This window comes from Homarus americanus, unplaced genomic scaffold (assembly GCF_018991925.1).
Source record: "Homarus americanus isolate GMGI-L3 unplaced genomic scaffold, GMGI_Hamer_2.0 scaffold56326, whole genome shotgun sequence".
NCBI lineage: Eukaryota > Metazoa > Arthropoda > Malacostraca > Decapoda > Nephropidae > Homarus > Homarus americanus.
In genome coordinates, this window is record NW_024711707.1 from 4,566 (window position 1) to 30,345 (window position 25,780).

The 25,780-nt window shown below is 38.1% G+C and overlaps 3 protein-coding genes across 3 annotated transcripts; all 3 read left to right on the forward strand.

Annotated features, from left to right (window-relative positions):
- Positions 1–609: 609 nt before the first annotated feature.
- LOC121858717 (zinc finger protein 98-like) lies at positions 610–2,690 on the forward strand. The gene is made up of 2 exons (XM_042355328.1): positions 610–645; positions 932–2,690. Exons 1-2 carry the CDS (start codon positions 610–612, stop codon positions 1,877–1,879), a joined length of 984 nt encoding a protein of 327 aa, XP_042211262.1. The 3' UTR covers positions 1,880–2,690.
- Positions 2,691–6,401: 3,711 nt separating this feature from the next.
- Positions 6,402–24,933, forward strand: LOC121858728 (zinc finger protein 91-like; the record flags this gene model as incomplete). Its single annotated transcript, XM_042355354.1, has 4 exons — positions 6,402–6,500; positions 16,456–17,047; positions 17,271–17,356; positions 24,156–24,933. Coding segments are annotated over exons 2-4 (1,405 nt in total), but the record flags the coding sequence as incomplete, so codon positions are not given.
- Positions 9,385–10,247, forward strand: LOC121858723 (zinc finger protein 98-like). The gene has a single exon (XM_042355342.1). The coding sequence runs from the start codon at positions 9,437–9,439 to the stop codon at positions 10,217–10,219; it is 783 nt and encodes a 260-aa protein (XP_042211276.1). The 5' UTR covers positions 9,385–9,436; the 3' UTR covers positions 10,220–10,247.
- Positions 24,934–25,780: the final 847 nt, after the last annotated feature.

Here is a 25,780-nt window from a genome sequence, read left to right on the forward strand (position 1 = left end):
GCTGATATAACCTGCCAGACTACCCCAGGCTGATATAACCTGCCAGAGACGTCCCCAGGTTGATATAACCTGCCAGAGACTACCCCAGGCTGATATAACCTGCCAGAGACTACCCCAGGCTGTTATAACCCAGAGACCAGGCTGATATAACCTGCCAGAGACTACCCCAGGCTGATATAACCTGCCAGAGACTACCCCAGGCTGGTATAACTTGCCAGAGACTACCCAGGCTGATATAACCAGCCAGAGACTACCCCAGGCTGATATAACCTGCCAGAGACTACCCCAGGCTGATATAACCTGCCAGAGACTACCCCAGGCTGATATAACCTGCCAGAGACTACCCAGGCTGATATAACCAGCCAGAGACTACCCCAGGCTGATATAACCTGCCAGAGACTACACAATGTCAAGCAGAGAAAACAAGTTTGAATGTGAGGAATGTGGGAAATGTTTCTCCTGGAAGAGTGCTCTCAAGACACACATTCTTGGACACAGTGGTATTAAACAGTTTGAATGTGAGGAATGTGGGAAATGTTTCTCCCGGAAGGGTGCTCTCAAGACACACATTCTTGGACACACTGGTATTAAACAGTTTGAATGTGAGGAATGTGGGAAATGCTTCACCACCAAGGGTCATCTCCAGTACCACATTCTTGCACACAGTGGCAAAAGAGAGTTCAAATGTGAGGAATGTGGGAAATGTTTTGCGGTAAAAAGTGCTCTCAAGACACACATTCTTGGACACAGTGGTATTAAGGAGTTTGAATGTGAGGAATGTGGGAAATGTTTCTGCTGGAAGGGTGATCTCAAGACACACATTCTTGGACACAGTGGCATTAAACAGTTCAAATGTGAGGAATGTGGGAAATGTTTCTCCTGGAAGAGTGCTCTCAAGACACACATTCTTGGACACAGTGGTATTAAACAGTTTGAATGTGAGGAATGTGGGGAATGCTTCACCACCAAGGGTCATCTCCAGTACCACATTCTTGCACACAGTGGCAAAAGAGAGTTCAAATGTGAGGAATGTGGGAAATGTTTTGCGGTAAAAAGTACTCTCAAGACACACATTCTTGGACACAGTGGCAAAGGAGAGTTCAAATGTCAGGAATGTGGGAAATGTTTTGCGGTAAAGAGTGCTCTCAAGACACACATTCTTGGACACAGTGGCAAAAGAGAGTTCAAATGTGAGGAATGTGGGAAATGTTTTGCGGTAAAAAGCACTCTCAAGACACACATTCTTCGACACAGTGGCAAAAGAGAGTTCAAATGTGAGGAATGTGGGAAATGTTTCTGCCGGAAGGGTGATCTCAAGACACACATTTTTGGACACAGTGGTATTAAAGATTTTGAATGTAAGGAATGTGGGAAATGTTTCTCCCAGAAGGTTCATCTCCAGAACCACATACTTGCACACAGTGGCAAAAGAGAGTTCAAATGTGAGGAATGTGGGAAATGTTTCTCCCGGAAGAGTACTCTCAAGACACACATTCTTCGACACAGTGGTATTAAAGATTTTGAATGTAAGGAATGTGGGAAATGTTTCTCCCAGAAGGTTCATCTCCAGAACCACATACTTGCACACAGTGGCAAAAGAGAGTTCAAATGTGAGGAATGTGGGAAATGTTTTGCGGTAAAGAGTTATCTCAAGACACACATTCTTGGACACAGTGGTATTAAACAGTTCAAATGTGAGGAATGTGGGAAATGTTTCTCCCGGAAGGGTGCTCTCAAGACACACATTCTTGGACACAGTGGTATTAAACAGTTTGAATGTGAGGAATGTGGGAAATGCTTCACCACCAAGGGTCATCTCCAGTACCACATTCTTGTACACAATGGGAAAAGAGAGTTCAAATGTGAGGAATGTGGGTAATGTTTTCTACAAAAGAGTGGTTTTACTATTCACAAACTTCTTCACAGTGGTGTAAAAAAATTCAAATGTGAGGAATGTGGAAAATGTTTTACACAAAAGGTTGGTCTTACTAATCACAAACTTCTTCACAGTGGTGTAAAAAAATTCAAATGTGAGGAATGTGGGAAATGTTTCTCCCAGAAGAGTACTCTCACAGACCACATTCTTATACACAGTGGCATAAAAGAGTTCAAATGTGAGGAATGTGGGAAATGTTTCTCCCAGAAGAGTATTCTCACAGACCACATTCTTATACACAGTGGCATAAAAGAGTTCAAATGTGAGGAATGTGGGAAATGTTTCTCCTGAAAGAGTAATGTCAAACATAATAAACTTGTGCATTAAAAAAACAGAACTCAATAAATGTTTGAATGACTTTAACAGAAGGTAAATGTGCCACATAAACTTGAATACAGTGATATACATCAATATAAAACCACTTGAACAAACTCTATGAATGTAGCAGAAATAAAGACAAGTGACAAATGCCATTTTTATAGATATTAAACACAAGTTATAATTATCTGCTCTTAAGATGTAAATTTCTTCCACCATGGCCTTAGTACTTTACCATGACGTGATAGAATATGTTAGAAAAATAAACTTGTGTTAGTTGAGGGGTATCCTATGAGTCTAGTAGAACTTGTACAATAATTTTGTTAACATGTAATGGTCACATGTAGACCCAGCCATGTTGATTTGGCTTGGTCAAGTCATGTGATGTTGTTGACTTAGTCATGTCCTGTTGTCACTTGTGTATTGTACTAACATGTACTGTGTATTAACATGTACTGTACATTACCAACTGTGATGTACTCACATGTACTGTACATTACCAACTGTGATGTACTAACATATACTGTACATTACCAACTGTGATGTACTAACATGTACTGTACATTGCCAACTGTGATGTACTAACATGTACTGTACATTACCAACTGTGATGTACTAACATGTACTGTACATTACCAACTGTGATGTACTAACATGTACTGTACATTACCAACTGTGATGTACTAACATGTACTGTGCATTACCAACTGTGATGTACTAACATGTACTGTACATTACCAACTGTGATGTACTAACATGTACTGTACATTACCAACTGTGATGTACTAACATGTACTGTACATTACCAACTGTGATGTACTAACATGTACTGTACATTACCACCTGTGATGTACTAACATGTACTGTACATTACCAACTGTGATGTACTAACATGTACTGTACATTACCAACTGTGATGTACTAACATGGACTGTGCATTACCAACTGTGATGTACTAACATGTACTGTACATTACCAACTGTGATGTACTGTACTGTCAGATGCTACTAGGTACATCCCAAGGGCTCTGTGTAATATATAATGTATGTTCTTATGGTAATGTATAACATACATTCATGTTATGCTAATCTGTGTAATTTGTTGTATATAGTGAGTTGTTGTATATAATACATAATGGTGGTTGGGTGTGAAGTTGGCTTCTTGTACAAGGTATTCCAAACTTGGGGTCTTGTGATGTTACTCCAATTATTAACTTATATGTTAATGTTGATTGAAGTAGTTTGAGTTATCTACTTAATTGTCTTTTATTGTAACTTGTTGTAATTGTCTCATTAATAATTTGTGAATTAATGTAACTGTGATGTTATTACCCACAATGCTTGGTGGGAGAGTTGAGGAGGGTATGAAGGTAGAGAGAACTGGGAGGACTCACTGTAGACCAGACCTGTGTGTCTCGCTGCTTCACACAACTCAGTTGAGCTCAGGACTGTGTGGATCTATCCTGTGAATCTACCTTGTAAATAATAATTGTACCAAGTATAGAAAGCAGGAGTTGGTGACTATCCTTTGTCTTCCAGCACTGGTCCCCGTGAACACTTGACATGCACTGACAACTGTAATAGGCTTCATGGGTTACTTGTTAGTGCTGTCAACTACAAACCCATAAGACACAGGTTCAGTGTTGTGGCCAGGCAAGGCTTGTGGGTCATTATCTTGTGGTGGTCTACACATAATATATGTAATATTACCTTTAATAAAAACATTAAATGATCAAATATATACACTACTTGGCTGCTCACTATGGAAGAATTATAAGATATTGCCTCCATACCATCCATTACATTAGAGATACCTCACCTTTTGAAAGGTTTTATTACAGTCTCTATTTTCACTTTATCCCTTGTTTTGATCAGACAGCACATCAAGTGATGCAGCGCGTGTAGCCTCACTTTTTGGAAAGGATTTTTCACCATCCATCATCCAAATATTCCAGTCTTCACACACATGATCTTTAAATGGCTTGTTCAGGCAAACGTCCATTCAAAGTATTTAATATGTTAAACATATCACCATATTGGTGGTCAAATTGACTTAAACTTTACCACAGGTGGTTTAGTAGTTTGGGGAGTTGTCTTATACCACAGATATGAGTCAAAACCATGGAACTGTCAATGTAGACAGCCTTAACAACATCAACCTAGAGAAGTCAACTTGTGAAAGACACTTAGGGGTACTTGTAAGCCCGGACCTACGGCCTAGAAAACAGTGCGTTAATGTTCGAAATAAGGCAAACAGAGTATATTGGATTTTATATCTAGAAGTGTAAGTAATAAGAGTGCATTGGTCGTAATGCAACTATATCTTGCGCTAGTCAGGCCGCACCTCGATTATGCGGTTCAGTTCTGGTGCCCTTATTATTGAATGGATATCAATTCACTAGAGTCGGTGCAGCAAAGAATGACGAAAATGATTCCAGGACTTAGAAACCTTCCATATCAGGATAGGGTAAAGAAACTGAACTTGCATACCCTAGAAAAACGAAGAGTGCGGGGAGATATGATAGAAGTATTTAAGTGGGTGAAAGGAATCAATAAAGGGGATATAGATAAAGTTCTTATAATATCCGAGCAGGATAGGACTCGGAGCAACTGATTTAAGTTGGATAAGTTTAGGTTTAGTCGGGAGATGGGAAGGAACTGGTTCACAAATAGGGTGGTGGACGAGTGGAACAAGCTTAGCAACTTTGTAGTAAGTCCTGGAATGCTGGAAAGTTTCAAAAGGAGGCTGGATAGATTCATGGATGATAGAGAGTGGTAGTAACTCTCGACAGGAGCTGCCATGCACAGGCCAACCGGCCTATTGCAGACTCCGTATTTTCTTATGTTCTTATGTTAACATAGACTGTAATGTGGACCTCGTCTTACCCAAAGGTCGCCTAATCCACTGTTCAAAGGTTGATGTAATTTTGATAACAATATTGTTAATAAAATGTTTGTGATAATTTTATGTTTTATTATTCACATGAAAATATTAGGATGAAAAATAGTTCCATTAAGATTGACTTATATGTATGAGAGTAATATTTATCTGTCTGTCATCTTTATTTATCTAACATATTTATGTGGGGTGGATTAAGGGGTACAGAAACCTCTCCCATATTTATTTGGGGTGGATTAAGGGGTACAGAAACCTCTCCCATATTTATTTGGGGTGGATTAAGGGGTACAGAATCCTCTCCCATATTTATGTGGGGTGGATTATGGGGTACAGAAACCTCTCCCATATTTATGTGGGGTGGATTATGGGGTACAGAAACCTCTCCCATATTTATGTGGGGTGGATTATGGGGTACAAAAACCTCTCCCATATTTATGGCAGGTGGATAAAGGGGTACAGAAACCTCTCCCATATTTATGGGGGGTGGATTAAGGGGCACAGAAACCTCTCCCATATTTATGGGGGGTGGATTATGGGTACAGAAACTCTCCCATATTTATGTCGGGTGGATTATGGGGTACAGAAACCTCTCCCATATTTATGTGGGGTGGATTATGGGGTACAGAAACCTCTCCCATATTTATGTGGGGTGGATTAAGGGGCACCTAAGTAGCCATATTCATGATAATATAATGTAAAATATTAAATATATCCATTTAATTACCATTTTTTCACAGGGATAAGCCCACAAAAAAAATCAATAGTGAGAAGCAATATATGTATGTTGTGTTTTCAAAGTGCGAGAAACAAGACCCTGCAATTGTGTGTAAATGAGGCAGGAAGTCAGATCATCAACCTGGGACGTGGTCACCTATGGCAGCAGGGTCTACCATTAGACAACACATTATGCTTCCAATATCTTCCCAGACAGTAGTACAGTACCTCCCTATTTGATAGCTGCCTATTGCCTACTACATTACTTATAATGTAAGTTTCATAAAGCACCTGTCAATATCTTCTTTAATAATGGTTTATACAGAAAATTTAGTTCAAGTAAAGTATTTTATACCGTACGTTTTGTAAGTGTTCATGAGGACCTCTTCTATGAGGGTCAATAAATAATAATAGTTTACCCTCATTTGTATATGTTTTCTGTGGTTAGTTAGCCTTTCAGTCACAAGACGGCACTACGGGTCAACCTGTGGTGACTAATAGTGGAGAATTGTTCTTCCTTATTGGATATTCCTTGACAACAACAACAACACGCTTCACCATCTTGTATACTTCCGTCAATTTTCTCGTAAAACAGTTTATTTCTCCTCCTCCTGGACATTACAGCAAGTGTTTGGTGAGTTATTAAGAGTGCAGGTGTGTTATATGACCTTGTTTACCTTAATACTGTATTATGACCTTTCCTGCTATGTGGAATGATAAAGATTCATTTTATGCCATAACGGGAAATTGATTACTAAATAGATTTAACTAATGTGTTTTTTATCTTGTTATAAAGGAATATGACCTTTATTTGAGTGGTAGGTTGATATTTATGGAGATATGACCACTTTAACACTAGTAACAGGGCTTTAAAGATGAGGGACAATGTGGCGTTAAAACACTACACCAAACAAACCATTGTTAACGATAAAGACATTAACAATTATAAAAGTGAAGTGACACAAAACACATTACTCATACATTATGTTTCTCGAGGTAAGAAAACTTTATATTTTAAGGTGAAATATTATGAGGTAGCTGCTAAGGTTAGGTTAGGTTTGATTACATTATATTATGGGTAAAGGTGGACGAGAAGGTTAGCATGACATGAAGGATGAGGGAAATTATGTGATAAAACACGATGAAAAACTGATCATATGACAGTTAATGGATGTCTGTACATGTTTTGTATATGAAGAAATTTAATATTTGCCTTAGATATTCCTCCGGCAGTCCAGTCTTGTTGACGCGTGTTGTTGTCCAATTGTAAACAGTTAAGTTCTGATTCTGTTCTCACTTAAATTGTTAACAAATGACAGTGAATCGTATCCAGGCTTTATCTACCTTATATAATAGGTTTAATTGTTTTTGTTTTTGGTAGCGGACTTCACTATCTAGAGTCAGGAGTCTATGACCTGCGCTGATCCTATACATTTTGTATTTCCCGCACAATAGGATCTTAAACCAACTCTATTTATATGTTATGAGGATCATATTGTTGGAATCCATTCACATATTATACCATTTGATTCATTACAGCACCTTACAAGTAGCATTGGATAATAAGTGAACTGTGTGTTCCTATACTTATTGTTCGACCACAAGAGGAGACAAGCAAGCCATAGTTAGGGCGTCTTGTGACAGATGCTCATTGTCTTATTACAAGATAATTATCCTTGTGGAGGATGAAGACCTTCTACAAGAGTTCATCTGTGAACATGGACTACTGTAGTTGGCAGGATGTTAAGTGTTCAAAATGTGGCAGAGAACTGACACTCAACAAGAAATATTTATTTGTGTGTAACAAGAATTTACGCTATGCGGCTTCAAACACTAACTGGAATTGAACCAAAATTTATGGAAATATTCTTTTCATGAGACTGAACATGAAAATGGAAACGAGAATGCACAGAATCTAACAGAACCTGACCTAACCTTACTTAACATCCTAGCCAAGGGGCGGACCTGCTGCCATATTAAGTAGAAAGTTAGTTAAGGATGGTTAAGGTTTCTTTGGTTAGATTAGGTTCTCTTACGGTCTGTGGTTTCTCATTTCCATTTTCGTGTTCAGTATCATGAAAATAGTGTCTCTGGAAATAATATCTCCAGGAATTTTTGGTTCAATTCCATAAGTTATTTCTGGTGCTAACCATCTCCTTCACCTTTACCATACAATATTGTGTTGGTCGTGTTAGGTAAGGTTAAGTCATGTTAGATTAGGTTAAGTCATGTTAGATTAGGTTAAGTCATGTTAGGTTAGGTTAAGTCATGTTAGATTAGGTTAAGTCATGTTAGATTAGGTTAAGTATGGTTAAGTAAGTTAAGTTAGGAGAGCATCACAGTGGTTAATGTTAAGGTGAAATAAGCTGGGACCAAGCTTCAGGTGATCCCAAATATGTTTAACTATATTAACTAAACAACTGGACACTGTAAATTAATTTACAGTAAGTAAAGTAAAATGTTGTGTTGTGTTAAGTTGTCCCATTGTGTGTGATGCTACACAACACAACTCACAACAGTAGACAACACAAAGCTGATGACAGTATAACATCACACTTTTGTTTTACATTAATATCAACTGTTTAGAGTTGTTTACCCCATATCCATAGACTACCCCAGGCTGATATAACCTGCCAGAGACTCCCCCAGGCTGATATAACCTGCCAGAGACTTCCCCATGCTGATATATCCTGCCAGAGACTGCCCCAGGCCACATAACCTGCCAGAGACTTCCTCAAGCGATATATCCCGCTGCAGACCGCCCCAGGCTGATAACTCCGCCATAGACTAACACCCCAGGTTGTTATAACCTGCCAGAGACTACCCTAGGCTGTGAGTTATAACCTGCCAGGAGACCACCCCAGGCTGATATAACCTGCCAGAGACTACCCCCAGGCTGTTATAACCTGCCAGAGACTACACCAGCCCAGGCTGTTATAACCTGCCAGAGACTACCCCAGGCTGATATAACCTGCCAGAGACTTCCCAGGCTGATATAATCCGCCAGAGACTGGCTGACCAGGCTGTTATAACCTGCCAGAGACTACTCCCAGGCTGACATAACCTGCCAGAGACTACTCCCAGGCTGAGAAAATAATCCCGCCAGAGACTACCCCAGGCTGATATAACCTGCCAGAGACTACCCCAGGCCGAAATAACCCGCTGGTGAGACTACCTCAGGCCGATATAACCTGCCAGAGACTACACCTCAGGCCGTTATAACCTGCCAGAGACTACCCCAGGCTGATATAATCTGCCAGAGACTACCCCAGGCTGATATAACCTGCCACAGACTACCCTAGACTGATATAATCTGCCAGACACTACCCCAGCCTGATATATCCTGCCAAAGACTACCCTAGACTGATATAATCTGCCAGAGAATACCCCAGGCTGATATAACCTGCCAGAGACTACCCCAGGCTGATATAACCTGCCAGAGACTACCCCAGGCTGATATAACCTGCCAGAGACTACCCCAGGCTGATATAACCTGCCAGAGACTACCCCAGGCTGTTATAACCTGCCAGAGACTACCCCAGGCTGATATAACCTGCCAGAGACTACACAATGTCAGTAAAAGAAAAAAAGTTTCAATGTGAGGAATGTGGGAAACATTTTGGAAAAAAGGGTTCTCTCAAGATACACATTCTTGGACACAGTGGTATAAAAATGTTTGAATGTGAGGTATGTGGAAAACCTTTTGCACGAGAGGGTGTTCTCAAGACACACAAATTCTTACACAGTGGTATCAAGAAGTTAAAATGTGAAGAATGTGGGTTACATTTTGCACAAAAAGGTGATCTGAATAAACACAAACTTGTGCATAGTGGTGTAAAAAAGTTCAAATGTGATGAATGTGGGAAACATTTTGCAAATAAAGGTGATCTGACTAGACACAAACTTATGCACAGTGGCGTAAAAAAGTTCAAATGTGAGGAATGTGGGAAACATTTTACACGTAAGAGTACTCTCAAGACACACATTCTTGGACACAGTGGTATAAAAGAGTTCAAATGTGAGGAATGTGGGAAATGTTTCACCCAGAAGGGTCATCTCAAAACACACATTCTTGGACACAGTGACATAACAGAGTTCAAATGTGAGGAATGTGGGAAATGTTTATCAAGTAAGAGTTATCTCAAAACACACATTCTTCGATGCAGTGGTCTAACAGAATTCAAATGTGAAGAATGTGGGAAATGTTTTTCAAGTAAGAGTTATCTCAAAACACACATTCTTCGATGCAGTGGTCTAACAGAATTCAAATGTGAGGAATGTGGAAAATGTTTCTCCCAGAAGGGTCATCTCAAACGTCATAAACTTGTGCATGAGATAAACAGAATTCAATAAATGTTTGAATGACTTTAACAGAAGGTAAATGTGCCACATAAACTTGAATACATTGATATACATCAATATAAAACCACTTGAACAAACTCGATGAATGTAGCAGAAATAAAGACAAGTGACAAATGCCACTTTTATAGATATTAAACACAAGTTATAATTATCTGCTCTTATGATGTAAATTTCTTCTACCATGGCCTTAGTACTTTACCATGACATGATAGAATATGTTAGAAAAATAAACTTGTGTTAGTTGAGGGGTATCCTATGAGTCTAGTAGAACTTGTACAATAATTTTGTTAACATGTAATGGTCACATGTAGACCCAGCCATGTTGATTTGGCTTGGTCAAGTCAGGTGATGTTGTTGACTTACGGTAGTCATGTCCTGTTGTCACTTGTGTATTGTACTAACCTGTACTGTACATTATCAACTGTGATGTACTAACATGTACTGTACATTACCAAGTATGATGTACTAACATGTACTGTACATTACCACCTGTGATGTAGTAACATGTACTGTACATTAAAACCTGTGAAGTACTAACATGTACTGTACATTACCACCTGTGATGTACTAACATGTACTGTACATTACCAAATGTGATGTATTAACATGTACTGTACATTACCACCTCCGATGTACTAACATGTACTGTACATTACCAACTGTGATGTACTAACATGTACTGTACATTACCAACTGTGATGTACTAACATGACATGTACTGTACATTACCAACTGTGATGTACTAACATGACATGTACTGTACATTACCAACTGTGATGTACTAACATGTACTGTACATTAGCAACTGTGATGTACTAACATGTACTGTACATTACCAACTATGATGTACTAACATGTACTGTACATTACCAACTGTGATGTACTAACATGTACTGTACATTACCAACTGTGATGTACTAACATGTACTGTACATTACCAACTGTGATGTACTAACATGTACTGTACATTACCAACTGTGATGTACTAACATGTACTGTACATTACCAACTGTGATGTACTAACATGTACTGTACATTACCAACTGTGATGTACTAACATGTACTGTACATTACCAACTGTGATGTACTAACATGTACTGTACATTACCAACTGTGATGTACTAACATGTACTGTACATTACCAACTGTGATGTACTGTACTGTCAGATGCTACTAGGTACATCCCAAGGGCTCTGTGTAATATATAATGTATGTTCTTATGGTAATGTATAACATACATAAATGTTATGCTAATCTGTGTAATTTGTTGTATATAGTGAGTTGTTGTATATAATACATAATGGTGGTTGGGTGTGAAGTTGGCTTCTTGTACAAGGTGTTCCAAACTTGGGGTATTGTGATGTTACTCCAATTATTAACTTATATGTTAATGTTGATTGAAGTAGTTTGAGTTATCTACTTAATTGTCTTTTATTGTAACTTGTTGTAATTGTCTCATTAATAATTTGTGAATTAATGTAACTGTGATGTTATTACCCACAATGCTTGGTGGGAGAGTTGAGGAGGGTATGAAGGTAGAGAGAACCGGGAGGACTCACTGTAGACCAGACCTGTGTGTCTCGCTGCTTCACACAACTCAGTTGAGTTTAGGTCTGTGTGGATGGTCTTTGTCTGTGTGGATCTATCCTGTGAATCTACCTTGTAAATAATAATTGTACCAAGTATAAAAAGCAGGAGTTGGTGGCTATCCTTTGTCTTCCAGCACTGGTCCCCGTGAACACTTGACATGCACTGACAACTGTAATAGGCCTCATGGGTTACTTGTTAGTGCTGTCAACTACAAACCCATAAGACACAGGTTCAGTGTTGTGGCCAGGCAAGGCTTGTGGGTCATTATCTTGTGGTGGTCTACACATAATATATGTAATATTACCTTTAATAAAAACATTAAATGATCTAATATATATACTACTTGGCTGCTCACTATGGAAGAATTAAAAGATGCTGTCATTTAAAATATATATGAAAGTAAGATAAATTATTCAAAGGTTAATGTATTTTTTATACCAATATTGTTAATAAAATGTTTATTATAATTTTGTTTTATTATTCACATGAAAATATTAGGATGAAAAATAGTTTCATTAAGATTGACTTATATGTATGAGAGTAATATTTATCTGTCTTATCTTTATTTATCTAACATATTTATGTTACGTGGATTAAGGGGTCCAGAAACCTCTCCCATATTTATGTGGGGTACAGAAACCTCTCCTATATTTATGTGGGGTACAGAAACCTCTCCCATATTTATGTTAAGTGGATTAAGAGGTCCAGAAACCTCTCCCATATTTATGTGGGGTGGATTATGGGGTACAGAAACCCTCCCATATTTAGTGGTATGTGAACCTCCCATATTTTAGTGTGCAAGGCAGAAACCTCTCCCATTTGTATGTTACGTGGATTAAGAGGCCCCAGAAACCCTCCCACATTTAATGTAAGTGGAATATGGGGTACAGAAACCTCCATATTTATGTGGGCACAGAAACCTCCCATATTTATGTGGGTGATTATGGGGGTCCGAAACCTCCCATATTTATGTGTGATTAGGAACCAGAAACCCTCCCATATTTATGGGCTGACGGCAAGTACAGAAACCCTCTCCTATATTTTGCGGGCACAGAACCTCTCCCATATTTATGTGGGGTACAGAAACCTCTCCCATATTTATGTGGGGTGGATTAAGGGGCTCATAAGTAGCCATATGATAATAAAATGTAAAATATTAAATATTTCCATTTAATTACCATTTTTTATGACAGGGATAAGCCCCCCAAAAAATCAATATTGAGAAGCAATATATGTATGTTGTGATCTAAAAGTAAGAGAAACAATTGAGTCCCTGCAATTGTGTGTAAATGAGGCAGAGAGTCAGATCATCAACCTGGGACTTGGTTACATATGGCAGCAGGGTCTACCATTAGACAACACATTATGCTACCATTATCTTCCCAGACAGTAGTACAGTACCTCTCTATTTGATAGCTGCCTATTGCCTACTACATTACTTATAATGTAAGTTTCATAAAGCACCTGTCAATATCTTCTTTAATAATGGTTTATACAGTTTTATTTAGTTCAAGTAAAGTATTTTATACCGTACGTTTTGTATAATGTTCATGAGGTCCTCTTTTATGAGGGTCAATAAATAATAATAGTTTATCCTCAATTATATCTGTTTTCTTTGGTAAGTTAGTCATTCAGTCACCAGGCGGCACTACGGGTCTACCTTTGGCGAATCTAATACAGTAAGGGAGAGTTATACTTCCTTATAGGATATTCCTTGACAACAACAAGTTTCACCATCTTGTATATTTTTGTAAATCTTCTCGTAAAACAGTTTATTTCTCCTCCTCCAGGACATTACAGCAAGTGTTTGGTGAGTTATTAACAGTGTAGGTGTGTTAGGTAGTAGGCAGTACCACCTGGGAAGATAATGGTAGCATAATGTGTTGTCTAATGGTAGACCCTCCTGCTATATGTGACCAAGTCCCAGGTTGATGATCTGACTCTGCCTCATTTACACACAATTGCAGGTATCAATTGTTTCTCTGACTATTGACAACACAACATACATACAGTACTGTCGTTTCTCACTATTGATTGATTTTTTTCATTTTTGTATGTATTATTATTATTATTATTATTATTATTATTATTATTATTATTATTATTATTATTATTATTATTATTATTATTATTATTATTATTATACGTCGCCCCCGAGGCCCTGATGTGGGTCAATGACCTGTGCCCAGGTGGGCTAATACCAGTAGAAAAAAAAAATATGACCTTCTTTACCTTAACTATGACCTTTCCTGCTATGTGGAATGATAAAGATTCATTTTATGCCATAACGGGAAATTGATTACTAAAATAGATTTAACGAATGTGTTTTTTATCTTGTTATAAAGGAATATGACCTTTATTTGAGTGGTAGGTTGATATTTATGGAGATATGACCACTTTAACACTAGTAACAGGGCTTTAAAGATGAGGGACAATGTGGCGTTAAAACACTACACCAAACAAACCATTGTTAACGATAAAGACATTAACAATTATAAAAGTGAAGTGACACAAAACACATTACTCATACATTATGTTTCTCGAGGTAAGAAAACTTTATATTTTAAGGTGAAATATTATGAGGTAGCTGCTAAGGTTAGGTTAGGTTTGATTACATTATATTATGGGTAAAGGTGGACGAGAAGGTTAGCATGACATGAAGGATGAGGGAAATTATGTGATAAAACACGATGAAAAACTGATCATATGACAGTTAATGGATGTCTGTACATGTTTTGTATTTGAAGAAATTTAATATTTGCCTTAAATATTCCTCCGGCAGTCCAGTCTTGTTGACGCGTGTTGTTGTCCAATTGTAAACAGTTAAGTTCTGATTCTGTTCTCACTTAAATTGTTAACAAATGACAGTGAATCGTATCCTGGCTTTATCTACCTTATATAATAGGTTTAATTGTTTTTGTTTTTGGTAGCGGACTTCACTATCTAGAGTCAGGAGTCTATGACCTGCGCTGATCCTATACATTTTGTATTTCCCGCACAATAGGATCTTAAACCAACTCTATTTATATGTTATGAGGATCATATTGTTGTAATCCATTCACATATTATACCATTTGATTCATTACAGCACCTTACAAGTAGCATTGGATAATAAGTGAACTGTGTGTTCCTATACTTATTGTTCTACCACAAGAGGAGACAAGCAAGCCATAGTTAGGGCGTCTTGTGACAGATGCTCATTGTCTTATTACAAGATAATTATCCTTGTGGAGGATGAAGACCTTCTACAAGAGTTCATCTGTGAACATGGACTAGTTGGCAGGATGTTAAGTGTTCAAAATGTGGCAGAGAACTGACACTCAACAAGAAATATTTATTAGTGTGTAACAAAAGGTCTTACTCATGTGAGCATAAAAGACAAAAAAATACACAATGCAGCTTCAAGAAAAATGCTTTCACTGGTACATAGTTTTCAAACAGTAAGTTAAGTGTTTAGAATTGTGTTTCTCTAACTAGAATTAAACAAAAATTTCTAGACACCATTTACACGATACTGAACCTGAAAACGGAATTGAGAATGCACAGAACCAGACCTCACCTTACCTAACATCCTTGCCGAGGGACGGACCCTCTGCCATATTAAGCTAAAAGTTACGTTAGGTCAAGTTCTGTTAGATTCTGTCGATTCTCGTCTCCATTTTCGTGTTCAATATCATGTAAATAGTGTCTCCAGAAATTTTGGTTCGATTCCATAAGTTATTTCTGGTGCTAACCATCTCCTTCACCTTTACCATACAATATTGTGTTGGTCGTGTTAGGTAAGGTTAAGTCATGTTAGATTAGGTTAAGTCATGTTAGATTAGGTTAAGTATGGTTAAGTAAGTTAAGGTAGGATAGCATTACAGTGGTTAATCTTAGGGTCAAATAAGCTGGGACCAATCTTCAGGTGACCCCAAATATGTTTAACTATATTAACTAAACAACTGGACGCAGTAAAATAATTTACAGTAAGTAAAGTAAAATGTTGTGTTGTGTTAAGTTGTCCCATTGTGTGTGATGCTACACAACACAACTCACAACAGCAGACAACACAAAGCTGATGACAGTATAACATCACACTTTTGTTTTACATTAATATCAACTGTTTAGAGTTGTTTACTCCATATATATTAATGTATGTATATTATTGTTACCTCAGGCTGATATAACCTGCCAGAGACTACCTCAGGCTGATACAACCTGCCAGAGACTACCCCAGGCTGATATAACCTGCCAGAGACTCCCCCAGGCTGATATAACCTGCCAGAGACTACCCCAGGTTGATATAACCTGCCACAGACTATCCGAGGCTGATATAACCTGCCAGAGACTACCCCAGGTTGATATAACCTGCCACAGACTATCGGAGGCTGATATAACATGCCACAGACTACCCCAGGCTGATATATCCTGTCCCACTGGCTCATCGACCCATCCACAATATGCCCAAACTCCCGATAGGTCAGTCCGTCACTGGGTGATGATTAGTCACAGACCCTGATTAGCTGTAATTAAACCTTTGAAATTGCTTTTAGAATATTATCATTTTACACAAGTTGATTTAGTCACTTGTAGTTTTCATTTATAAATTGTACTTTTTATAAGAATATTATCTAAGGCAAAATATTTCGTTTCAGATACTGTGATGTTACATCTCAAGACCAAGTGTAACTAAGAAGAAGTTCACAATGTCAAGCAGAGATAAAAAGTTCTCCTGTGAGGAATGTGGCAAACGGTTTTGGTTGAAGTCTACTCTTCAGACACATTTGCTTGTGCACAATGGTATGAAGGAGTTTGAATGTGAGGAATGTGGGAAACATTTTGCACTGAAGTGTAATCTCAAGACACACATTCTTGGACACAGTGGTATAAAGAAGTATAAATGTGAGGAATGTGGGAAAAATTTTGCACAAAAGAGTACTCTCGAGACACACATTCTTGTACACAGTGGTATAAAGGAGTTTGAATGTGAGGAATGTGGGAAATGTTTCTCCCAGAAGGGTACTCTCAAGAGACATATTATTGGACACAGTGGTATAAAGAAGTTTGAATGTGAGGAATGTGGGAAGCATTTTGCACTAAAGGGTAATCTGAAGACACACATTGTTGGACACAGTGGTGTAAAGAAATTTAAATGTGAGGAATGTGGGAAATGTTTCTCCCGGAAGGGTACTCTCAAGAGACACATTCTTGGACACATTGGTATAAAGGAGTTTGAATGTGAGGAATGTGGGAAATGTTTCTCCCAGAAGAATACGCTCAAGACACACATTCTTGTACACAGTGGTACAAAGGAGTTTGAATGTGAGGAATGTGGGAAATGTTTCTCCCAGAAGAATACTCTCAAGACACACATTCTTGGTCACAGTGGTATAAAGGAGTTTGAATGTGAGGAATGTGGGAAACATTTTGCAGAAAGGGGTACTCTCAATAAACACATTCTTGTACACAGTGGAATACGAGAGTTTGAATGTGAGGAATGTGGGAAATGTTTCTCCCGGAAGGGTGCTCTCAACAGACACATTCTTGGACACAGTGGTATAAAGGAGTTTGAATGTAAGGAATGTGGGAAACATTTTGCAGAAAAGGGTAATCTCAAGAAACACATTCGTGGACACAGTGGTATAAAGGAGTTTGAATGTAAGGAATGTGGAAAACATTTTGCAGAAAAGGGCACTCTCAACAGACACATTCTTGTACACAGTGGAATAAAGAAGTTTGAATGTGAGGAATGTGGGAAATGTTTCTCACAGAAGATTGATCTCAAGAGACACATTCTTGGACACAGTGGTATAAAGGAGTTTGAATGTAAGGAATGTGGAAAATGTTTCTCCCTGAAGGGTACTCTCAAACGTCATAAACTTGTGCATGAAAAAAACAGAATTCATTAAATGTTTGAATGACTTTAACAGAAGGTAAATGTGACACATAAACTTGAATACAGTGATATACATCAATATAAAACCACTTGAACAAATTCTATGAATGTAGCAGAAATAAAGACAAGTGACAAATGCCACTTCTATAGATATTAAACACAAGTTATAATTATCTGCTCTTAAGATGTAAATTTCTTCTACCATGGCCTTACTGTGAGTGTACTAGCATGTACTGGCAGTACCAGCTGTGATGTACTAACATGTACTGTACGTACCAACTGTGATGTACTAACATATACTGAATTACCAACTGTGATGTACTATACTGTCAGAGTGCTAGGTACACATCCCAAGGAGCTCTGTGTAATACCTGTCTTATGTTCTTATAGTATGTATAACATTCATGTTATCTTAATCTGTGTATTTATTTGTATATAGTGAGTTGTATATAATACATAATAATTGGTTGGGTGTGATTGGCTTCTTAGTACAGGTGTTACAAACTTGGGGGTCTTGTGATGTTACTCAATATTAACTTATATGTTATGTTAATTCAAGTAGTTTGAGGTATATACTTAATTGTCTTTTACTGTAACTTGTTGTAATTGTCTCATTTAATAATTTGTGAATTAATGTAACTGTAATGTTATTACCCACAATGCTTGGTGGGAGAGTTAGGAGAATGAAGGTAGAAGAACCAGGAGGACTCACTATAGACAAGACCTGTGTCTAGCTGCTTCCACTCAGTTGAGTTTAGGACTGTGTGGATCTATCCTGTGAATCACTGAAAATAATAACGACCAAGTATAGAAAGCAGAAGTTGGTAACTATCCTTTATCTTCCAGCACTGTCATGAACACGACACGCACTGACAACTGTAATAGGCCTCATGGGTTACAGTTAGTGCTGTCAACTACAAACCATAAGACACAGGTTCAGTGTTGTGGCCAGGCAGGGTTTGTGGTCATTATCTTGTGGTGATCTACACATAATATATAATAATACCTTTAATAAAACATTCAAATAATCAAATATATATATATAGCTTCTCACTAATGGAAAATTAAAAGATGCTGTCATTTACAAAATATATATATGAAAGTAAAGATAAAATTATTCAAGGTTAATCTGTATTTTTATACCAATATTGTTAATAAAATGTTTATTATAATTTTTGTTTTTATTATTCACATGAAAATATTAGGATGAAAAATAAGTTTCATTAAGATTGACTTATATGTGTAGAGTAATATTTATCATGTTTATCTTTATTTATCTAACATATTTATATTTACGTGGATTAAGGGTCCAGAAACCTCTCCCATATTTGTGTGGGGTACAGAAACCTCTCCTATATTTGTGTGGGGTGCAAGAAACCTCCCCTTATTTATGTGGGAGTACAGAAACCTCTCCTATATTTATGGGGTAGGAAACCTCTCATATTTATGTTAAGTGGATTAAGAGGTCCGAAACCTCTCCATATTTATGTGAGGGTGGATTATGGGGTACAGAAACCCCCTCTCCCCATATTGTTATGTGGGGTGGATTACATAGGTGCAAAGCCTCTCCCATATTTATGTGGGGTACAGAAACCTCCTCCTATATTTATGTAGGTACAGAAACCTCTCCCATATTTATATTACATTGGATTAAGAGGTCCAGAAACCTCTCCCAAATTTATGTGGGGAGTGGATTATGAAGTGCAGGAAACCTCTCCCATATTTATGTAGGGGTGCAAGAAACCTCTCCCATATTTATGTGGGGTACAGAAACCTCTCCCCATATTTATGTGGGGTGGATTATGGTCCAGAAACCTCTCCCATATTTATGTGGGGTGTGGATTGTGGGGTACAGGAAACCTCTCCCCATATTTATGTAGAATTTAAAACTTATCTCCCCATATTTATGTAGAGGGGGTGGATTAAAGGCTCATAAGTAGCCATATGATAATAAAATGTAAATAATAAATATATCCATTTAATTACCATTTTTATGACAGGGAAAAGCCCACAAAAAATCAATAGAGAAGCAATATATATGTTTTGATCTAAAAGTAAGAGAAACAAGACCCTGCAATTGTGTGTAAATGAATAACAAGTCAAATCATCAACCTGGGACTTGGTCACATATATCAGGGTCTACCATTACACAACACATTATGTACCAATATCTTCCCAGACAGTAGTACAGTACCTCCCTATTTGATAGCTGCCTATTCCTACTACATTACTAATCTTAAGTTTCATAAAAAGCACCTCAATATCTTCTTTAATAATAGTTTATACAGTTAATTAGTCCAAGTAAAGAATTTAATACCGTACATTTTGTATAATGTTCATGAGATCCTCTTCTATGAGGGTCAATAAAAATAATAGTTTATCCTCAATTATCTGTTTTCTTTGGTAAGTTAGCCATTCAGTCACCAGGCGGCACTACGGATCTACCTTTGTGAATCTAATACAGTAAAGGGAGGTTATACTTCCTTATAGGATATTCCTTGACAACAACAAGTTTCACCATCACTTGTTATATTTTTGTCAATTTTCTCGTAAAACAGATTTCTTCCTCCTCCTCAGGACATTACAGCAAGTGTTTGGTGAGTTACTAACAGTGTAGGTGTGTTATGTAGTAGGCAGTACCACCTGGAAGATAATGGAAGCATAATGTGTTGTCTAATGGTGACCCTGCTGCATATGTGACCAAGTCCCAGGTTGATGATCTGACTCTGCCTTATTTACACACAATTGCAGGTCTCAATTGTTTCTCTGACTATACAACACAACATACAGTACTGTCGTTTCTCACAATTGATTGATTTTTTCATTTTATTATTATTATTATTATTATATATATATATATATATTATTATTATTATTATTATTATTATACATCCCAGGCCTGATGTGGGTCAATGACTGTGCCCAGATGGCTAACAGTAGAAAAAAATATGACCTTTACTTACTATGACCTTTCCTGCTATGTGGAATGATAAAAGATTTAATTTTATGCGCAGAAATTGATTACTAAAATAGATTTAACTAATATTTTTTTATCTTGTTATAAAGGAATATGACCTTTATTTAGTGGTAGGTTGATATTTATGGAATATGACCACTTTAACACTAGTAACAGGGCTTTAAAGATGAGGACAATGTGGCGTTAAACACTACACAAACAAACCATTGTTAACGATAAAGACATTAACAATTATAAAAGTGAAGTGACACAAAACACATTACTCATACATTATGTTTCTCGAGGTAAGAAAACTTTATATTTTAAGGTGAAATATTATCAGGTAGCTGCTAAGGTTAGAGTTAGGTTTGATTACATTATATTATGGGTAAAGGTGGACGAGAAGGTTAGCATGACATGAAGGATGAAATTATGTGATAAAACACGATGAAAAACTGATCATATGACAGTTAATGGATGTCTGTACATGTTTTGTATTTGAAGAAATTTAATATTTGCCTTAGATCCTCCGGCAGTCCAGTCGTTACTTGTGTTGTTGTCCAATTGTAAACAGTTAAGTTCTGATTCTGTTCTCACTTAAATTGTTAACAAATGACAGTGAATCGTATCCAGGCTTTATCTACCTTATATAATAGGTTTAATTGTTTTGTTTTTGGTAGAGGACTTCACTATCTAGAGTCAGAGTCTATGACCTGCTGATCCTATACATTTTATTTCCCGTAGATCTTAAACCAACTCTTTAATAGTTATGAGGATCATATTGTTGGAATCATTCACATAATATACCATTTGATTCATTACAGCACCTTACAAGTAGCATTGGATAATAAGTGAACTGTGTGTTCCTATACTTATTGTTCTACCACAAGAGGAGACAAGCAAGCCATAGTTAGACGCGTCTTGTGACAGATGCTCATTGTCTTATTAAGATAATTATCTTGTGGAGGATGAAGACCTTCTACAAGAGTTCATCTGTGAACATGGACTAGTTGGCAGGATGTTAAGTGTTCAAAATGTGGCAGAGAACTGACACTCAAAGAAATATTTATTTGTGTGTAACAAGAATTTACTCATAGCATATTAAAAGAAAATAACAATGCAGCTTCAAAAAAAATGCTTTCATGAGTTTCAAACATACTCTAACTGAATTAAACAAATTTATAGAACTATTTACGATACTGAACATGAAAACGGAATTGAGAATCACACAGAACCTGACCTAACCTTACCTAACATCCTAGCCGAGGGGACCCCCCAAACAAAACATTCTGTTAGATTCTGTCGATTCTCATTCCCATTTTAGTGTTCAATATCATGTAAATAGTGTCTCCAGAATTAATATTCTAACATAAGTTATTTCTGGTGCTAACCATCTCCTTCACCTTTACCATACAATATTGTGTTGGTCGTATATAAGGTTAAGTCATAGATTAGTTAAGTATGTTATGTTAAGTTAGGATAGCATTACAGTGGTTAATCTATAAAATAAGCTGGGACCAATCTTCAGGTGATCCCAAATATGTTTAACTATATAACAAACAAAACAACTGTAAATTAATTTACAGTAAGTAAAGTAAAATGTTGTGTTGTGTTGTTGTCCCATTGTGTGATACACAACACAACTCCTAATAGACACAACACAAAGCTGATGACAGTATAACATCACACATTTTGTTTTACATTAATATCTACTGTTTAGAGTTGTTTATCCCATATATATTAATATATGTATATTATTGTTACCTCAGGCTGATATAACCTGCCAGACTCTACCCCAGGCTGATATAACCTGCAGAGACCACCCCAGGCTGATATAACCTGCCAGATAACCCAGGCTGATATAACCTGCCAGAGACTACCCCAGGCTGATATAACCTGCCAGAGACCACCCCAGGCTGATATAACCTGCCAGAGACTACCCAGGCTGATATAACCTGCCAGAAACTACCCCAGGCTGATAACCTGCCAGAGACTACCCCAGGCTGATATAACCCCAGAGATCACCAGGCTGTAACCTGCCAGAGACCATCCCAGGCTGATATAACCTGCCAGAGACTACCCCAGGCTGAGTAATAACCTGCCAGAGAACTACCCCAGGCTGAAATAACCTGCCAGAGACTATCCCAGTCTAATATAACCTGCCAGAGACCACCCCAGGCTGAAATAACCTGCCAGAGACTACCCCAGGCAAGAACCAATGCCAGAGACTCCCAGGCTGATGTAACCTGCCAGACACACCCCCAGGCTGATAACACCTGCCAGAGACTACCCAGGCTGATATAACCTGCCAGAGACTATCCCAGCCCAATATAACCCACAGAGACTACCCCAGGCTGAAATAACCGCCAGAGAACCCCTAGGCTGATATAACCTGCCAGAGAACTCCAGGTTGATGTAACCTGCCAGAGACCACCCCAGGCTGATATAACATGCCAGAATCCAGGCTGATATAACCTGCCAGACCCCCAGGCTGATATAACCTGCCAGAGACTACTCCCAGGCTGATATAACCAGCCAGACTACCCAGGCTGATATAACCTCAAGAGAACCCAGTCTAATATAATCCACAGCTGATATAACCTGCCAGAGACTACCCCAGGCTGATATAACTTGCCAGAGACTTCAGGCTGATATAACCTGCCAGAGATACCTCAGGCTGAATAACTGCCAGAAATCCCCAGGCTGATATAACGCCAGAGATCACCCCAGGCTGATATAACCCGCCAGACTACCCCAGGCTGATATAACCCCAGAGACTACCCCAGGCTGATATAACCCACAGAGACTATCCCAGGCTGATATAACCTGCCAGAGACTACCCCAGGCTGATATAACCTGCCAGAGACTACCCCCGAGCTGAAATAATACCTGCCAGAGATTACCCCAGGCTGATATAACCTGCCAGATTTCAGGCTGATGTAATCTGCCAGAGACTACCCCAGCTGATATAACCTGCTCAGAGACTACCGCTGAATAACTGGATACCCCAGGCTGATATAACCTGCCAGAAGCTGCCCCAGGCTGATATAACCTGCAGAGACTAACCCCAGGCTGATATAACCCCAGAGACATCCCCAGGCTGATATAACCTGCCAGAGACTATCCCAGTCTAATATAACCTGCCAGAGACTACCCCAGGCTGATATATCCTGCCAGAGACTACCCAGGTCATGGAGACCACCCCAGGCTGATATAACCTGCCAGAGACTCTGCTGATATAACCTGCCAGAGACTACCCCAGGCTGATATAACCTGCCAGAGACTACCCCTGGCTGATATAACCTGCCAGAGACTACCCCAGGCTGATATAACCTGCCAGAGACTACCCCAGGCTGTTATAACCTGCCAGAGACTACCCCAGGCTGATATAACCTGCCAGAGACTACCCCAGGCTGTTATAACCTGCCAGAGACTACCCCAGGCTGATATAACCTGCCAGAGATTACATAATGTCAGTAAAAGAAAAAAAGTTTGAATGTGAGGAATGTGGGAAACATTTTGCAGAAAAGGGTACTCTCAAGATACACATTCTTGGACACAGTGGTATTAAAAAGTTTGAATGTGAGGAATGTGGGAAACATTTTGCAAGAGAGGGTGTTCTCAAGGCACACAAATTCTTACACAGTGGTATCAAGAAGTTCAGATGTGATGAATGTGGGTTACATTTTGCAAAAAAAGGTGATCTGAATAAACACAAACTTGTGCATAGTGGTGTAAAAAAGTTCAAATGTGATGAATGTGGGAAATATTTTGCAAATAAAGGTGATCTGACTAGACACAAACTTATGCACAGTGGTGTAAAAAAGTTCAAATGTGAGGAATGTGGGAAACATTTTACACGTAAGAGTACTCTCAAGACACACATTCTTGGACACTGTGGTATAAAAGAGTTTAAATGTGAGGAATGTGGGAAATGTTTCTCACGGAACAGTCAGCTCCAGACACACATTTTTGGACACAGAGGTATAAAGGACTTTAAATGTGAGAAATGTGGAATGTGTTTCTCACAGAAGGGTACTTTCCAAACACACATTCTTGGACACATTGGCATAAAAGAGTTTAAATGTGAGGAATGTGGGAAATGTTTTTCTCGGAAGAGTTATCTCAAGAAACACATTCTGGGACACAGTGGCATAAAAGAGTTTGAATGTGAGGAATGTGGGAAATGTTTCTCACAGAAGGGTACTCTGCAAACACACATTCTTGGACACAGTGGCATAAAAGAATTCAAATGTGAGGAATGTGGGAAATGTTTTTCAAGTAAGAAATATGTCAAGAGACACATTCTTGGACACAGTGGCATAAAGGAGTTTAAATGTGAGGAATGTGGGAAATGTTTTAGAAGTAAGAGTTATCTCAAGACACACATTCTTGTACACAGTGACATAAAAAAATTCAAATGTGATGAATGTGGGAAATGTTTTACAAGTGAGAGTAATCTTAGGAGACACATTCTTGGACACAGTGGCATAAAACAGTTCAAATGTGAGGAATGTGGAAAATGTTTCTCCCGGAAGAGTACTCTCAAAGACCACATTCTTATACACAGTGGCATAAAAGAGTTCAAATGTGAGGAATGTGGGAAATGTTTCTCCCAGAAGGGTCATCTCAAATGTCATAAACTTGTGCATGAAAGTGACAGAATTCAATAAATGTTTGAATGACTTTAACAGAAGGTAAATGTTACTCATAAACTTCAATACAGTGATATACATGAATATAAAACCACTTGAACAAACTCTATGAATGTAGCAGAAATAAAGACAAGTGACAAATGCCTCTTTTATAGATATTAAACACAAGTTATAATTATCTATGCTTAAGATGTAAATTTCTTCCACCATGGCCTTAGTACTTTACCATGACATGAAAGAATTTGTTAAAAAAATAAACTTGTGTTAGTTGAGTGGTATCCTATGAGTCTACTAGAACTTGTACAATAATTTGGTTAACATGTAATGGTCACATGTCGACCCAGCCATGTTGATTTGGCTTGATCAAGTCAGGTGATGTTGTTGACTTAGTCATGTCCTGTTGTCACTTGTGTATTGTACTAACCTGTACTGTACATTAACAACTGTGATGTACTAAGATGTACAGTACATTA

What these genes read in the sequence shown, in the direction of transcription:
- LOC121858717 (XM_042355328.1), top strand. Translation starts at nt 610, where the DNA reads ATGTGGGAAATGCTTCACCACCAAGGGTCATCTCCA. An exon ending in ACCACCAAGGGTCATCTCCA is followed by an intron (nt 646 to 931) that starts GTACCACATTCT and finishes GGTATTAAACAG; the next exon opens with TTTGAATGTGAGGAATGTGG.
- LOC121858723 (XM_042355342.1), top strand. Translation starts at nt 9,437, where the DNA reads ATGTCAGTAAAAGAAAAAAAGTTTCAATGTGAGGAATGTGGGAAACAT.